The 18,176-nt window shown below is 41.6% G+C and overlaps 1 protein-coding gene across 4 annotated transcripts in view; it reads right to left on the reverse strand.

The window, feature by feature from the left end:
- Positions 1–18,176, reverse strand: part of KIF27 (kinesin family member 27) — a 70,954-nt gene that overhangs the window by 40,842 nt on the left and 11,936 nt on the right. For 3 of the 4 annotated variants that reach the window (XM_068236964.1, XM_068236971.1, XM_068236972.1), the window contains exons 3-9: positions 14,579–14,779; positions 12,032–12,996; positions 10,673–10,816; positions 6,042–6,245; positions 3,580–3,758; positions 654–754; positions 402–557 (exon numbers count right to left, since the gene is read on the reverse strand). In XM_068236964.1, the coding sequence (XP_068093065.1) occupies positions 402–557; positions 654–754; positions 3,580–3,758; positions 6,042–6,245; positions 10,673–10,816; positions 12,032–12,996; positions 14,579–14,779 (1,950 nt within the window). The remainder of the gene's footprint in view (positions 1–401; positions 558–653; positions 755–3,579; positions 3,759–6,041; positions 6,246–10,672; positions 10,817–12,031; positions 12,997–14,578; positions 14,780–18,176) is intronic. The other variant, XM_068236981.1, reaches the window with a different exon arrangement.

Below are 18,176 nucleotides of genomic sequence, written 5' to 3' on the forward strand. Positions count from 1 at the left end.
GAAGCTGCACCATCATGTGCTTTACCATCGTCCCTCCCACTTCCATAGCAACAGAACTGTGTGTCAAAGACTATCGTCCGTGAGGATCAGGACTAAACCCTTCAGGCGATAGTTCAGGGGCTGAGTGCCATATAGACACATTGCAGGGCTATGGAGAAATACACTTAAGACGATAGTCTTTGAGTCTGCGTATGTAAGAAGATTACTGGGAATCGTTTGCCGTTATCTACTGATGCCCATTTATCTTTATTTGGTTTCTTAAAACCATGTGCTTACAAGTTGTGTCTTCAATGAATAAGGGTCTATTCACACTAAATTATGATGGGTTTTTCAATTTGTTTTCAGTCCCTTTAAGGATTTTGTGCCATCATGTGGCATCATTTAGGAAGGAATTGACTCACTTGTCTTAACAAGCTCATTAATCAGGTCTTCCTTCATTTTGATATTTATCGCCAGCTCCCTCATCTTCTGCTTTGCCTGAGCAAGGTGAAGCTCAGAACTCTTTAGTTTTTTTAAATGAAGACTTTGACTTGCACGTATTGATTCCACTGTGGTCTCTAAAACAAAAAGACATGATAAAAGTCTAAATATGGCCATAAAAAGAACAAATATATGAGATCTTCTGGTAGTTGTATAAACATTGGCTTCATCACCTGTTACTTCCATGTCAGAGGAAGAAGGCTGCAGTGCAGCACTGTTAACTTCGTCAAAATCTGGAACCTGTCTTCTTGTCCAGGTACGGTTGATGGACCGTCTGCAAAAAATAAATACAATTTTCACTATGAATCTTCTACATACTAAGCACATATCAACAATGATGTATCTTTGCTTTTTTCTTAAAAAAAATAAATAGTAGACATACTTGGTATATGTAAATAAACTAATAATGGTTTAGGCCTCGTTCACATCATTTAGCGCAGATGGCTGTGCGATCGGACGCCATCTGAGCTCCAGATCCCATTCATTACAATGAATGGGATCTGCGCTGCGATTCCCAAAAATGTGTGCAGCACGCGATAGCGCAATTAAGATGGGAACGGTAGAAGGGCCGTCTTTGCCCTTCTACCGTTCTTGCGTGTCGCACACTATACGCGCTACCAAAATGCGCACGGCAGCGCGTATAGTCTGAACGAGGCCTTATATAACTGGCATATGATTTAAATTGTCAGCATGCAGTAAGCATGTACCAGAGGGTACTTATTTGTACTCAAAAGATACTACGTTTTGTGCATTGCATATCTGTTCCTTTTAACAATACAGTAGAGCCCCAGTTACCTGGAACTCAACTAACCAGCAGTCTCGACCAAGCAGCACAAATTGCTCACAGGGGTGAAGGCCAACTACTTAGGCTGTTTGTGGGTGTAGGCTCTGCTGTACTTAAAGGAGTTCCATGACTCTCAAGGTTAATATACTTTCAATTTCTGGATTTTAACATTTAATACAGAGTTTATGGTATGTATATAGAGTGGAGTATAGTATTAGCTAGACCAATTTTTAACATTGAGTCTCAGGCAACCAGAAAGCTCACTTATTTGGCATCAGCCAAACCCAGTCGGTGCTGGTTAACTGAGACTCTGCTGTATCCTTGTGGCTTCTTGCAGGGAATATCCAGTATCCTCTTATTAAAGTGGACCCAAATTAAAAATACAAGATTTCAGAAATAAAATCTATTTTCTAAATTATAATAATAAATAGGAGCCTTTTTTCAGCTGCATGATGACAAATATAAAATATTTTACATTTATTGGAGGAACCCCTCCCTTCCTTTCATATTGCCGGGACAGAATCCGGCAAACTAGTGGAGTAGGTGGTGTCCGGCAAAGGAGGAATTGCTAATGGCTGCCCCCAGTATAACCCTAGTTATGAAAAGAGAAGGGTGAAAAGCATGCACTGAAATGCTCATAGGCTTGAAGGAGTGTTTATTTATCTTTGTATGTGTCAGAGTGCTGCAACTAAATATTTTGAATTAAAAAATTGTTTGGTTTGGGTCCGCTTTAATAGGGGAGTGGGAGTTCCTTACCCAGTACATTTTCAGATATGGTGTGTACAAAACCATATAATAGGATAGTCAACATGATCAAAGCCCATTTCCCAAATGGGTCATAATCTACATACCAAAAAGCAGAAAACAATCTGGGACTCAACCAAACTTTCTATGGAAATCCTTTATTAGTGAATAAGTAGCACAGCCTGAAATAGGTGCTATTTTATGCTGTGATACTTATTCACCAATAAATTAATGATTTTCTTCTGAAGTATGGTTAACTCCCAGGTTCTTTCCTTTTTTCAGTTTATTGAGCAGAGCAGGTGGTATGACCAAGCCCTCCTCCTCCCACTGAACTCTTTGTGGCAAGCACTGCAACTACAGTCCTCCCTTGCTCAGTGTGTAATAAAGATTTAACCCTTAGCACACCACCCCCACTATCTTCAAAGTGTACCTCTTGTCAGTCTGCCCTACCTGCAATAAGAAACCAGTTCTCATTACTCTTGTATTTGACTTTTAAGTAAACGTGCTGTGGCAAATGTATGAGTAATAAATGCTTTAAGCCCCATACACACGCTCAAACAACTGATAAGACGCCAATCCAAGTCTTATCAGTTGTTTGAACAATAGCAAGCAACATTTTCTGGTTGTTTCAAACTTGTTTCACAACAAAAGTAAAAAAAATAATTGTGCCGCATAAAAGACCGCTAATTAAAAACAATGGTGCACAAGCCAGCCTGGGGCCCCGGAAACTCTCACTGCCCGGGGCCCCAGAACCAGCATGCAACACCATATGTGAGCGCAGCCAAGCCCTGGAGCTGCCACCCCCAGGAGCCTGTCCCCAACTGCTCTGAAACTTACCAAACACACAAAGGGAAATACTTCCCAAACAGTTCTCTGCTGCTTATAGAAAGCCTGCAGGCTGCTTGTAAGCCAATAAGAAGTGCACACACACGTTACATGGTGTAACGTGTGTGTGCACTTCTTATTGGCTTACAAGCAGCCTGCAGGCTTTCTATAAGCAGCAGAGAACTGTTTGGGAAGTGAGTATTTCCCTTTGTGTGTTCAGCATAAAAGACCCCTGTTAAGAAGTGTATGTGGCATTACACAAAGAAAGAAACTAGATTGAAATTAATGATGAGACTGCAGAGCTTCAGGTACATTGCTGGAGATAAAGCTAGTCTGTCAGCAGCATCAGAGAAAAGGCAGGCATGGTCACCACTAATGTTGGGTTTTCATATTCGGTATAGTGAATTTGAACACCCAGATGCTCCCCACTGCCACTGTCATCTGACACTGAATCCCGATCCCTGCAAGTGACAGTCCTCATACGTATGTACAAGGGTTTAAAGCTATGTATTTAATCCTGGGTCAAAAGTAACAGTCAAATTCATATAGAACAAAAACAAACAAGTAATATTTTCAACATTTTTCATTTGTAGATCTGCATTTTCTTTGACTGCACTTTATCAGTGGTGTCTGCAGAGAAACCACGAGCACATCATCTTTACCAAATCTGGCCGTAAACAGATAGATGTGGTGGCTAATCATGTGGATACCTTTGGACTGTATCTGTGGAATGTTATTGCCAGTACCTAAATGGAGATTTCGGTTTAATATCTTGTCCTTGTTTTTCTTCTTCATCACTTTGGTCTGAAAATCTTTTATGCAAAACTTCATCTTGCTCTTCTATTAATTCCAAAAGCATCTGACTACGTGTTCGAAACCCAACTGCCACTCGTTCCAAAGAGTAAGAGGGGGGACTGGTCCGCACCTACAAAAAGGAGAAGCATGCATTTTTTTTTCTTTCAGGGCTTGAACCTTTTAGAGTCACTGGACTAGTCATTCAATATGTGGTTTATAAATTAAAAAAATAGTTTATTTTATAAACATTTTCAGCTTCATTCATTTAAAACAGTTCGTATTGCCATTTGACAGTTCAAAGCAAAATGCTATGGCTTATACCCCCCACTACACCATGATAGTGCTGGATGAGGACCTTTCGTTCTAGGTAATACACAACAGGTACTAGAGACAAATTTGCAAAACACACCAGTGGCCCCAATAAAACTCCACTCTTTATTAGAAGTCAAGACAGGACCGGCAAAAATGGGTGACGCATTTCAGACAGCAATCTTCTGCTCAGCTGTGCACAGAACGGTACATGGGGTAACAGCAAGTACTCCTTCAACATATGCAGTGTAGACAGCAGTTATTTTATGGACCAAAGTTGAGTCACAGAGGACTACTTTATCAAGGAAACAAAACGCCAGGTGAAAGTCTGACCACATAAATGAAATAAGTATGAGAGCCTCCATTTCCCTCAAACTACACAGTCACTGTAAAGGGCTTGGTTAGGGTTAGGCAACTGATGGGGACAAGTGCTAAGCCACACTTGTAGAGCATCAATAACTGTATTACCAACACTGTACTTATCAGGAGCTGGAGCCCAAGCTTCCCACTCCACATGCAGAAAGAGAGCATCCAAAATTGCCTCTGACCCCTCTCACCCAGCTCACTCCATCTTCCAGCGCATGCCTTCAGGAGTAAGATTCCGGTCAATCGCTACCAAAACCTCTAGACACAGGAACAGTTTTTTTCCTCAAGCGGTAGCCATAATTAATGCTGAACCAAGCTAGAGCTGCTAGGACTGAAAGTAATCAGCACAGAACTAAACATGAACAATTCTCACATTGCTTACTGCCACTATACTTATAATGTCCTTAACTTGTAATATTCACACTGTCTGTCCTTGTATTGTTTTTGTTTGTGTTTGTTAAGCAACTGCCAAGACAAATTCCTTGTAGGTGCAAACTTACTTGGCGAAAATAAATTGATTCTGATTCTGATTCTGATTAGTACCTCCTCAACATTACTTTTCTATGCAGAGATCTGAATCATGAAACGTTACAAGACTGATCTGCTTAAAGGGGAACTGAAGAGTGAGGTATATGGAGGCTGTCATGTTTATTTCCTTTTAATCAATACCAGTTGCCTGGCAGCCCTGCTGGTCTATTTCTCTGCAGTAGTATCTGAATAAAAACCAGAAACAAGCATGCAGCTAGTCTTATCAGATCTGACTTTAAAGTCTGAACCACTGAAACACCTGATCTGCTGAATGCTTGTTCAGGGGCTATGGTTAATAGTATTAGAGGCAGAGGATCAGCAGGACTGCCAGGCAACTGGTATTGCTTAAAAGGAAATAAACATGACAGCCTCCATATACCTCACTCTTCAGTTCCCCTTTAATCACTGTAGTTCTGAACACTCCAGCAGTAACTGTGTATGAGTGGTGTGGGAGAAGTTCCCCATAAGGCTATGCAGGGTCTAGTTGCAGGATACTGTTCTTAATAAACATTAGCAATGTTTGGTGGTGTAGGAATAGAGGTTGCCGAAGTTGTATCGCGATTTTCATAATTTTCCTGGTGTCCCCGCTATTGGAAAATGCATGCACTTTGTATGGAAGCGCATGCAGTGTGAGAGGGCCCTTACTATGTGCTCAGACATCTTTTTCTACAGCTGTTCCTAAAAAGCAGATTCTTGAAGGAAAGGAACCAGTATAAAATTGGTCTGGAGGCGGAGAGCCCAGTATAAAATGTGCGCTCAAACATTCTCACTAATTAGACATAGGTCAGAACAAGAGAGGCACAGAGGACACGCAGAGGCAAAACTGACTGCTTCAAGCAGCCAGGTGTCAGGTCAGGGACATAACAGGTTAAATAAACATCCTGCCAGGGGGATCTGTGTCACTGAGGGGATCTGACTGTCGCTAAAAGAATCTGTTGCTAAGAGGTATGTCTCTCGGGAATCTATCACTATGGGGTCTGTTGCTAAGGTGTAGAAATAGTAGAAACAGAAAAAGTGACTACGATCATACCACAGAGTTGGCTCCCAACAACCCTGTAACTCCAGGACTGTGAATTTCCACTATCTAACACTGGACTGCCACAAACTAAAACCATACTGGCTATATATATATATATATATATATATATATATATATATATATATATATATATATATATATATATTTATATATAGTTTCTGTGGCCTTTACCTGTCTTGGTTCTGCCTGGTGATCTGACTGTCGGAAGCTCGCAGACAACATCTCAGACTGGTGACTCAGTGGTACGCTGTACGGTCTCTTGGTTAATAACCCTTGATTGGCCAGGGAACCTTGCAAAGATACATTCTGTGACAGTTGTTCCACCTGATTCCTCAGATCATCAATCAGAATCTGCTGCTCCACAAGTTTTTCAGTCTGTTTTATTACAAGAAAAATACAATCATGATATAGAAATGCAGAAGAAGTGTATAGTAATAAAAAGACATCTAAATAAGTAATAAGTCTGCTCTATAACTATGATACAAATAAAACATTAAAGGTTTGCACACCTGGTTCACAGAGTTAATACGTGGATATACAGCATGAGTATCAATCAATGGGTGCAACAGTCTGTAAACCGGACTGTATAACCAGTCCTACATGTACACTAGAAAATAAATGACTTGCACACCACAGCAGCCAGGGAAAGAGCCCAGACATATACCCTCTGGCAAAGGGAAACCCCCGAAACAGTGCTGTCAGGGTATTAACCCCCTAGGGACAATCTTGTTTCTCTGCTATTTATCTATGTTACGCTCATGCTTCTGTATGTATTGCTGAATACTACTGTTTACTGTATACATAGAGTGTTGATGTATATTGCTCTAGCTGCCTTACAAGGTCTCTTTTGATCCCAGGGGAAATATGATTTGCTCCCACTTTTATGTATCCGTGATGTACACTACTATGGCAAATGCCAAAGCTGTATACGTATTTGTTTAATACAAACCTTTATGCATTTGAATCTTGTTGCTGGTGTGCAAGTCGTCTATTTTCTAGTGCTCTATAACTATGACCAGCAATTTAGTGACCTGCAGAGCACAGCACTGTGGCAAAACCGGAAAATTGTATGTGTGCATATATTTTGTCTAGAGTTCTGCTTTAACAGCAGGGTTTGGGTCTCTCTATGCACTGGGGGAATGTAACTCTTGTGCCTGTACCCACCCTCTGCTCAGTGACTTCTGGGAATGCCTCTCAGAACTTCCAGCAAATCCTTTTTTTGCCTGAAGTCAAATACTACAATGCACAATACTTTTTACATAATCATTATAAGAATTAACCTCTACACACAGCTTAAAGCAAACTTGGGAGGTTTCCAAATGCACATTTCTTGATACTAACTTCGGGAAGGGGAAGCCTCTGGATCCTAAAGAGGATTCCTCTGTCGTCCTCCTCAGCATCCCCGTTCCGGCGGTGAGATCCCTGAAATGTGGCCTCTGTTTGCATGTGCACTACCACCGTGCCAATCAGGCTGTGGTGGAAATAGGCAAGCCCGATAGTGTTCGTGCTACTACACAGGTGCAGATGGCTCGTGCCTGCACATTAGCACAGACCCAATCCAGCCCAAGATATTACTGAAGAAAGCAGAATGGGACAGAGCTAGCAGACCTTTGAGGTGCTGTCAAGCAGACTTTCGGGGGTCCCACCACTAGACTGCAGAGGAGGACGAGGAAAGCCTCTTTAGGACCCAGAGTCTTAACTCTCCTGAGGTAAGTAGCCCCTAGGGGCACTTTTTGTTTTCCTTCAGGGTCCCTTTAAAGGACACCTGAAGTAAGAGGGATATGGACGCTGCCATATTTATTTCTTCAGTCAAAGTGCTTAGCCAAATGTTTCTGATCTTCCTAGTTTGCTCCAATTATTGCCTGATGAAGCAGGAATGAACCTGCGAAACGCGTTGCACTGTGGAGTACTTGAATAAAACTTATTGTTAACAAAAAATCAACAGAAATTGTGTCTACTGATTGGGGAGGCAAGTCCACCACTACCTCCTCTTTTAAACGTTTTTTAACGCACTTTATTGGCCCTCTGTTCCAACTTTCCGTTTATTGCAAAGTCCACCCTTGGTCACGGGGTGCAACCCCCTTTCTTTCTCCTATTTACAGAAATCGACTTCTAAACTTGAGTGGGTTCAGGTCTAATCTCCCCACCTGCCTTTACAGTGGTTGCCTGTGTGGTAGCCCATGCTTGTGAATATATATTCTTCCATTATATATTCAACCTCGGAATCATAATACACTATTGTGTGCTCTCAGTTTCTCTTTGTGTACCCAAGAGGAAATCCATGCAACCACATGGGGAAGATACATACTGCATGAAGATACTGTCCTGGTTGAGATTCAAACCTGTGGCTAGAGGTAAGAGTGCTAGCCGTTTAGCAACTGTGCTGCCAAAATAAGTTCCTAATTATCTTTGCAGATGACATATTGCTCTCCATTACGAATCCTCTTCTCTCACTCCCTGCTCTCCATGACACATTAAACAAATATGAACTTCTCTCCGGTTTTAAACTTAACAAAGACAAAACAGAAGCACTCCCAATTAATTTCCCGCTCCACCTCCTTGAATCCTTAAAATCAGCCTTTCCCTACAAATGGAAGACCCATACTCTAAAGTACTTAGGAATCAACCTTACCCCATCCTACTCCACAATTTACAAACATAATTTCCCATCACTCATTCAAAAAATCCTTCAAGATCTTCACAAATGGACCGCATATAAGATATCTTGGATTGGAAGGATATACGCATTAAAAATGAATGTACTACCCCGCTTGCTGTACCTTTTCGAGACCCTCCCAGTTCAGGTTCCCTCATCTCAATTATCTAGGCTACAGTCTGAATTTTCAAAATTTGTATGGAATCACAAAAAGCCCAGAGTCTCTAAAACTGTCCTCATCTCTCTGAGAGAACAAGGAGGCCTAGGCCTCCCAAATTTAAAAGCATACTATCAGGCTTCTCACCTCAGACAGTTGACAGAGTGGTCCTCTTTTAGGGTATTCTCTAAATGGGGCCTTATAGAAGCTACTAGTGTTCTACCACTATCCCTAGCCTCCTTCATATGGTCAGATACCCCCCCGAAAGTTCCCCAGGCCAATCTTCTGCCAACTATATCATTCACCATCCGATTATGGAAATCGGTCATGTCTCTAGCCAACCTGAGATCCTCGCCATCCCCACTGTTCCCTATATTAGGCAACCCTTCCTTCCCCCCGGGACTCTCAAAACCCTTTATGGCCAGATGGTTTAACTACGGATACTTCAACCTGAACAATTGGACTGATTATGTGAGCGGGAAATTGATCTCTAGGTCCAAAATAGAAGAAAAAAACCCCCTCACCCCTCAGACTATTATGGATTATAATCAAATAGCTCATTTCCTACAACAGTACACTAAAAGAGCCCCTTCACTTTCCTCCTCCACCCCATTTGAACGTATTTGCCTTCACATAGGATACCAGAGAGGCCTCATCTCACAAATATATAACCTCCTCCAGACCAAATCAGGAACTCTCTCTCCATCTCACTTATACATGGAAAAATGGGAGACAGCTCTCTCTAGGAATATAGATACTGAAGACTGGACTGATATATGGGAAAATGCCCGGCACACCTCCATGTGTACCCAAATAAAAGAAAATATTTATAAGATCTTATTCCACTGGTATCTAACCCCAGAGGTTTTATCTCGAATATACCCCAACACTCTAGATTGCTGTTGGAGGGGGTGTGGTTATAAAGGTTCTTTGGAACACATCCTTTGGTCCTGCCCCTCGATTACATCCCTGTGGATAGGGGTACAGAACTTGATATCACAGGTTACAGGGGTCTTGGTTCCTTTGGATCCACTCCATATGCTTCTGGGAAAAACTATACCAAATACTCCCAAATCCACTATGCGTTTAATCACTCACATTCTAACTGCTACTAGGCTCTCAATTACATCTGCTTGGAAAAAAATAGCTCCACCCACCATCCCAGATATTAAACTAAAAATAAATTGGACTAAATCCATGGAGCAGCTAACTGCCTCCCTAAGGAACACAGAAACTAACTTCCACAGAATATGGGACCCTTGGGAGCACTTTTCCCCAGACAACTTGCCCCCCTGACTTGCAAAAACTACTTAATAATGGAGTGTACCCGGAGGAACTGAACCAACCTATATTTGTAAGGAGGCACAATGGCTTCAACGGCCTGATGACCCCAATAAGTAGGATATAAGATGGTATGAGACCCTCTTACTTCCACTACACCTTAACTGAAATAAGTATAAACAAACTACCTGAACATCGTGACTCACCACCAACCTCCCCTTATTATGAATATATGTTTTCTATTCTGTATGTTTTTTACTCACTGAAATAATCATCTGATATATGTGGCCACGCCCTATGATTGGAACTTCAACTCCTTCTCCCTATGAAGGTTTCACCCTGACCACGAATCTTATCCCTACAGCTTGGTGACGCTGACTACACTTTCCCCAAGATACTTTTACCAATTTGGGGGGTGACCCACGTCGGCCAGAAGATAAACTTATAAAAGTTCATTTCTGACGATTCCTAAGGGAAAGGAAAATCAAAAACAAATTTGATATGCATATATTAGTACCTGTTTCCTTGTTCACTTTTATATGTTTATATTGCCATGTAACTCTTTTGTTGAATGAAGCAATAAAAAACAGTGTTACAAAAAAAAAAAATAAGTTCCTAATTAGTCCCTACTCTAAGAAAACAGTAATCTCATTTAAGACATGCAGTATATTGTAATTATCAAATGCTGCTAAATGACAGAAGTAATACCTGCAGATTCTTGCTGTGCTCTGTCTCCTGTAGTGACTTCTGATAATCTTGAATTTCTTGTTGCAAAGCCTCAATTTTCTCCTGTAAGCCCTTCAGTTCCAACTCCTTCCTAGCAAATAGCTCCTCATCTATTGCAAGAGAGTCCTTAAACAGTAATTTGAAACAAAATAAGCAAGTCATGCGATCATTCTCCTTAATAATGTCAGAACTGCTTTCCACTAAAAACAGTATCGTATTTCATTAAGTACTATTTATTATGTGAAAAGAGTTGGAGCTAATTAGGTTGTAATCCTGGTATTTAATGTAAAATTAACAAAATCTAACTTTGAAAGGTTTTCCGCTGTGTAGACATATCTACTGTGAAACCATTATGCTATAAACAAAGACTTATAAGCTTTTAATCAGGCTTGACTATGTACTTAGGATATGTTCACTATTTGCTCTTTCAGTAATGAAGCACAAACCCAGCTGTGCAACTTGTGACTAGATAGAGGCTGCCTGCAGGAGAGCCTACCCACATGGAATACAGTACACTGGTAGCTACCCAGCTATAGAAGCTGAACAAAAGCCTCTCAGCAGTTGCATAGAAATCTCTCAAGCAGACAATAATTGGGTTTTTTTCAAAATTATTCTTCACTGGCTAGAATGTCTGTCAATGCTCATGAAATGCTGACATAGTAAAAGATATATATAATAGTAAATGTCAGTGTGGTACACAAAGATTTTTATTTATTTGGGTTGTGGTGTTGCTTGATAGTTTCTAATACTATCAGTCACTAACCCAGAACAAGTATACAGATCATCTGACATGATTCAACTCTAACTTCACTGGCTAGATGCTTATTCTCAGGCTGTTTTCACAACAGCAACCAGCGTTATAGTTGTGGTGTGATTGGATGATCGCATTGTACTGCAATGTTAAAAATTAGGCTTTGGAAATCCAATCGGTAATGTGCGGTAATGTACCTTTTGGCAGCAAGTGATGCTCTCTAGTGCTCACTTCCTGCGGCCGAAATATGAATTGCATGGAAGTGCATAGAAAAAAAAATACGCTTCTGTACATGCGCACTGCAAGGCGAAAAAGTTTACAATATCTGCATCGCCATTGTCTTACATGACTTCTGGTCACCATGGATGTTGACCTCAACACAATGAAAACGTCTTAGTTTTAAAGGAACCTCAGGTGTGCAATTCAGACACTAATAACAAAATGTCAACATGTCAGGCAGGAAGTGTCATTTTTTTTATGGACTCCAAATTCCTCTCACTACGGCTTATAAGTGGAAATGTATCACAAAGGTTTTACAATACTCTGCCTGAAGGAAACTGTGAGTACACATACATATATCGAAAAAGTACCTGACACTTCTTCAGCTCCCGCTTTAGTTGCAGTATGGTAATGTGATGCGGTTCTTCTCTGCTACCAGTGACTGCATCATCATTTCCAGGAAGTGACCCTGCCTCACTCCGCAGCTCCTCAGCCATTACCAGCCAGCTCTGGATCTGATTTTTTTGAGGCATCGTAAGGCCAGACATTTCCTTTAGCTCAATGAACAAAGATAAAGCCTCTTCAGTACATTGTCTGTGATTATAGCACTCCACCTGAGACTGTGCAAGCTGCTCTTCCAGAGCCCGTATCCTGCTCTTTTCTTGGCTCCAGTCTTGAGACGCCTGGCTTACTCGACTTACCCGGTTAGATTGCTGGTTCTGCAAGGCTTCTCTAAGTGCCTTAATTTCCAGTTCCATTTCATCAATTCTATCCCAGTCTGGGTTGTAATTTACAATGGGTTTGTTCTTGATGTTCCTGGCTCTGTTGGCATACTTAAGAGAATTTAGAGACTCATCAAAGTTCGAAGTAGAAGGGCTAATGCATGTAATCATGACTGTTTTGGCATTTCCACCTAAGGAGTCTTTAAGAATACGCGTGATCTTGGCATCCCTGTAGGGCACGTGTGTGATTTTCCTCTTGGGATCAGCAAGTGCGCTTATGACATTCCCCAGGGCAAGCAAGCCACTGTTAATTTGGATGGACTCTTTAAATCTCTCTCCAGTGTTCCCTGTTTTTGTCACTCTTTCTGAGCCTGCTAAGTCAACAAAGTGAAATTTGGATGTGATCATTTGAACTGACCTAGTGGACTCATTGTCATCGATGTTGCCATTTTTGTCCCTTTGTTGGCATATGGTAATGGTAAAGACTGCGTGGGAACGACTGGAGTGCTCATTCATTTGCGTGGTACCAGTGTGGCGCAGTGCACTGCCTGCTTCTAGAAGGCTCATGACTTCATCGGCACTTTCAACTTGGCATTCCTTGGCACCAACAATAACTTGAGGCAGCAAAGTGAAATAAAGTTACTTACAGTGGTAAGGTTAGATGTTGCAAGTGCATATATCAAATCAATATAAATAATTTTTATTAAATACTAAGGAGTTGATCACTGCAGAGGTGACAAATTCCTAAGTTGGTCACTTCTGTAGGATAAAGAGGGTAAAAAAACCCACTTTTATACCTGGTACACACCATGCAAAATTTCACCAGATAGATGGTACAATAGATAATGCGCAACAGGTCCAATTTGATTTTTTTAGATTGTTTTTGTGATCGATTTTGCATAGAAGTGATCGGAAAAATCGTCACAAAAACGATTGGAAATCAGATCGGACCTGTCAGAAATTATCTTTTGGACCATCTATCTGGTGAGAAATTGCATGGGGTGTACCAGGCATTATTAATAAGTACCTATCTACGCCATTGCACTGTGGTGGCAAAACGCTACCAGAAAAAAAAGTCCTACATGTTGCATTTTGGTGGCTGACCTTAATGTGCTTAGTCAAGTTAGTTCCTTCAAAAATGTAATGCAGGTCAATGCAACACCCACATACAGTATGCATGAGTTTCCCGGTTCAACAAATTTTATTTTCTAAATCTGTGGCCAAACAATAATAGCCTGTTGGTAAACGATGCAGTGCAGAGTCACCATCCTCTCAGAATTGCTGCCCCAGCTTCCTCTTCACATCCTTGCTCTCATCCACACACAGCCATGCAGCCTTGAGAAAGAAACCCACCCACACTTTGATGCAGTAACCAGGCAGCTGCCATTCACTTGTACTGTCCCAACTACAATAATCCCTGCTGCCCCCTAGCTACAGTAACTCCTGCTGCCCCCCAGCTAAGGTTTCTGTAATCCCACATCGCAATCCCCATGCCCGCCCCCCACACCCTGCTACAGTTCCTGTACCCCCTGTGGCAAATGCAGAGAGCAGAGGAAGCCCTCACTCCTCTTAGCATGCTTGTATCCTTGCTAGTGCTCTCTCACTGTGTGAATTTTGTGCATTTGCACAGGCAAGTCAGTAAGAGGGCACCTGTGAGGATGCAAGCAGGAAGGTACACAAGAGGACCTGGATTGAGCCGGCTAGAGAGGTAAAGGCTACTGCTGCGCTCTGCAGTTACCGTGGGTGTACCGAGATTGTGATGTAAGGGTTACAAGGACCATAGCGCGAAAGTGAGGATTGCCATGTGGGGAGGGGACACCTGGCACCGGGCCAAGTTGTATTATTTGGAACATAAGGCACACTGACTTTTTTCTACTTACTTTTGGGGGAGATAAATGTGTCTTATGGTCCGGAAAATACGATGATTTTGCGATCTTAAAACGGAAGGTATTTGCAATTATTGAACTGTACATGAGCAAGAAGGAACTCCCATGATACATAATGTCTGTGCAGAGAGTGACTATGCAAAACATTATTTTATATCCCTGAAAAGCCCATAAGCCAGCCTATAAGCTATTCATTTTACAGGCCTATTCTAATTCACTTGTAAGGTTAGACAAGAGAGACACAAAATGGACAACAAATATTACGTATTATTAAACTATGATCTCCAGTTTATTAGAGGTGTACAATTACCTGTGTTTCCCTTGTCATCTTCTCTTATATGCATGTCTTTAACATTTGTCTCAAGTTCAAGGAGGTCCCGAAGCTCTTCTCTGTAAACTTCGATATAAGACACTTTAACAGTAAAGTCGATGTTGTGATTTTCATAGATCATCTGGAAAAGCTCCTGGATGGCACGTGGGATTATGCCCTTCTCTTCATCTGCAACTGAGGCTGGCAAACAATACAAGCTTACATATATGCACCTATATAAGACTTCTCAGACATCTATGACTTTTCCATGCACATCAAGAGTAATTACTACATGAGTGGGTTTTCTTTCTAATATAAAAGGAGCTAAAGAGTTAAGGTAACCATACATCAGGCGACTTTGGCGGCCGATCGACCATCCAATTCGATTATTATAATCAAATGAAAATCAGTGCCACCAACTGCATACCCGACCTACAATGCAACCCATTTCAGGCTGATGCTGCAAAATGTAGGGCCGACTTGCTCGATCGGATGTGCGGTGGTAACGGCGTGTGCGATTTCGGAACAAGCAACGAAAGCGACAAAACCCCCGGCACTGTCCCCCTTAATGTTAAATGTCCCAGTGCAAGTGGTACATTACCCGTCTGCAGCCTCCGCTTGTCCACCGCTGCCTCCGGGATTCTTCAGTCCTCCATAGACGCACCCCACGTGGTTGCCTAGTAAGGGCGCGCGTATGTAACGTCAGACGTCACACACACAGCCACGTTACTAGGCAATCACATGGCGCGTATCTATGGAGAACGGAGGAATCCAGGAGACAGCGGTGGACAAGCAGAGGCCGCAGACAGGTAATGTATCACTTGCACCGGGCACAGAGGGACATTTATCATTAGGGGGACAGCGAGGCAGCAGATGCGGCGTCACAAGGCCGATTCCGGATTGATTTCAGCATCAAATTGATTAGGAAATGGCTTGCGGTGTATGGACTGCTGACAAATCTCTCTCCCATCAGATTCGATCAGAGAGAGATTTGTCTCTTGGTCGAATCTGCCCATCATCGCTAGATGTATGGGCACCTTTAAAGCTTATTCAATAAAGTGGTGCAAAGAACAATCAAGATAATAGTAAGAGATAGGACATTTGATTGGTTACAAAAGGTCACATGAGAGATGTAGTAGCCACATTAGGGCAGGCATTAAGATGTTAAGTAGTTGTTGGCAATGTTATGCACCAGGCTACATCACGGTCCCCAGATTTTAACCTCTCTGGCGTTCTGAATTTTAGGGTCAAAAAGCAGTGCATTTTATTACACTTTATATCCTAAGGCTGGCTTTACACTTGGGGATAGCTTGTGGTGTGATGCGCCACCCCCCTCACATTGCACCGCAACACCAAAAACAAGCTTAATATGCCCCTTCGGCTGAGTGCACCGACAGGGTCATATGCATAGCAAGGTTCCCCCTTTACCGATTGCACGCCTTTTGCTGCCCCTTGTCCAGTGATGTATCCCTGCTAGATAGGAAGTACCTCATCGGGATTCTCGGCTTCTCAGTCATATTTGCATCATTACACCCATGGTTATGCCCTTCACCGCACCCCACCGCCAACAAATTTAACATTTCTGTATCGCACTGACTTCAATCCCCGCAGAAGTCGAAAGGTGACAAGCTTTTGACTTTGAGGCGGGTCAGTGGCGACGCAGATAGTGTAAGGGGCCCCATTTACTTTCTTTGCGGTTGCGGTTTGCGGTTTTTGCAACTTCAGGATTGCTTTAAAGTTAACCTCCGGACTAAAAATCTACTCAGCAGCACTGAAAAGGCTTGGTGTCTCTTTAACAGTTTCACAGCATCAGAACTTTGTTTTTCATACCCAAGCTTAATTTTTAGCTGCTTAGAAGCTAAGCTCCACCCCTTTAAAGAAAACTGCCCGGGCATTTTTCCCCTGATGCTGTGCAAAGCATGATGAGATTACTGATGTTGTTGTTCTCGTTGCCTAGCAGCTGGGAGGGTTGATCAGGACACAGGACAGTTGGAACTGTGTCTCATGCTTCCTGTCACCTCCTTTCAACCAAAAAGATGGCTGCCCTCATGAAATAATAAACATTTGCCTGTTCTTTTAAAACAGGGTGGGTAAGAGATTCTATTACCGATCTATTTTAATTAACATAACTGATGTATCTTAATGACAGTATGTTTGTTTAGACTGACGTTCCTCTTCAACAAAACTATAAACCAAGGTATACAATATAAAACGTGTGGTAGATCAGATAACTGATTGGTATCTTCCTAATACCAATCATTGACTTTGCATTATAGACAAGATTTTAGTAAAAATATAACGTAATACAGACTGCACTGTCACCGTTGCTAATTTTGTACTACAAGATGCATTAGAAAGCTATGTGAACTTTGCTTGCATACATCTGCAGCCTGTGCCTCCTCCTTCCCCTGCGCTCATGCCAGCATTGCTCATACAAGGAATGGGCATTCCCAAACAATGCCTCATCCATTGTTTGATCTAATGAATATAGTTCTATATATAGAATCTAACAATCCTAGAGCATTCTGGGACACCAAATATACTTTGTACTGGATTTGGAACTCTCAGTAAACAAACATGCCACAGAGATCACCTGACAGGACTAAAAAGACTTTACAATGGGCAAACGCTAACTAAATAAATATTGTAAAGAATAAGCAATTTTATTCATTACAATATTTTACAGCAGTTCCTCTTAATTTCATTTTATAGTGTGTGCAGGGTTTAAAATATACAAAAGGCACATTTAAATTTTAAATTCAATTTTGGGAAAAATATCCTGATCCTGCAAAGATACCCTGGATTTATCAGGAACTGTGTGCTATTAGGTGGCAAAACTTGCAATCCTCGCCTGAATCATATCAAATCAATGGTTTACTTAATTAAAAAAAAGGTATGGCTGCAGGTGTGTACAGAACTAACATGTTACTGAAGATGTGCAGTATATGATAAAGCAACATATAAACTCTGTATGAAACATGAGATAGATCTTGTCCATGATAAAGAGATGACCTCTGGCACTTGTATTAGCAAACAAGGGTCACTTAAATGGGTAATCAGTTACCAAAGTAGCAACTCGGTGACAGATGGTCCAAGGATTCAATGGCCTACCCTTTGTAATGTAGGAAGGCTGACATGCAGGCTTCCCTTCTGCTTTCTTGAAAAAGTAACAAAAGAACAGATAAAAAACAAAACACTCAGGGATTAGAATTCATGGATCTGTGGAGCACCACCACCACATGTCAGCCTGCAGATGCTTGTCTACACCTGTTCATAAATGGGGACATGCGGAAACTTGAACTCACAGATGCAAAGATCTTTTGTGGACAGGGCTACTGCAAAACAGCACAAAGCAAAGTGCTGCTCTCCACAAGGGCAAACGCAAGACTTATTTTACAGGGCATTCCAAAATGGAGCTCTTTTGACTATGGAGCATTTATGACAATTGGGGGATTTTGGTTTAGAACTAGGAATGCTGAAAGGTCAGTAAATTACCAGCGTTGTGCAAGCAGTCAGCAAATCAATATCATATGTAATCAAAATTTTGTACGATTTGATATTACAATTGAAATATCAATCATATATAGATCACGTAACA

The sequence above is a fragment of the Hyperolius riggenbachi genome, chromosome 1 (genome assembly GCF_040937935.1).
Source record: "Hyperolius riggenbachi isolate aHypRig1 chromosome 1, aHypRig1.pri, whole genome shotgun sequence".
NCBI lineage: Eukaryota > Metazoa > Chordata > Amphibia > Anura > Hyperoliidae > Hyperolius > Hyperolius riggenbachi.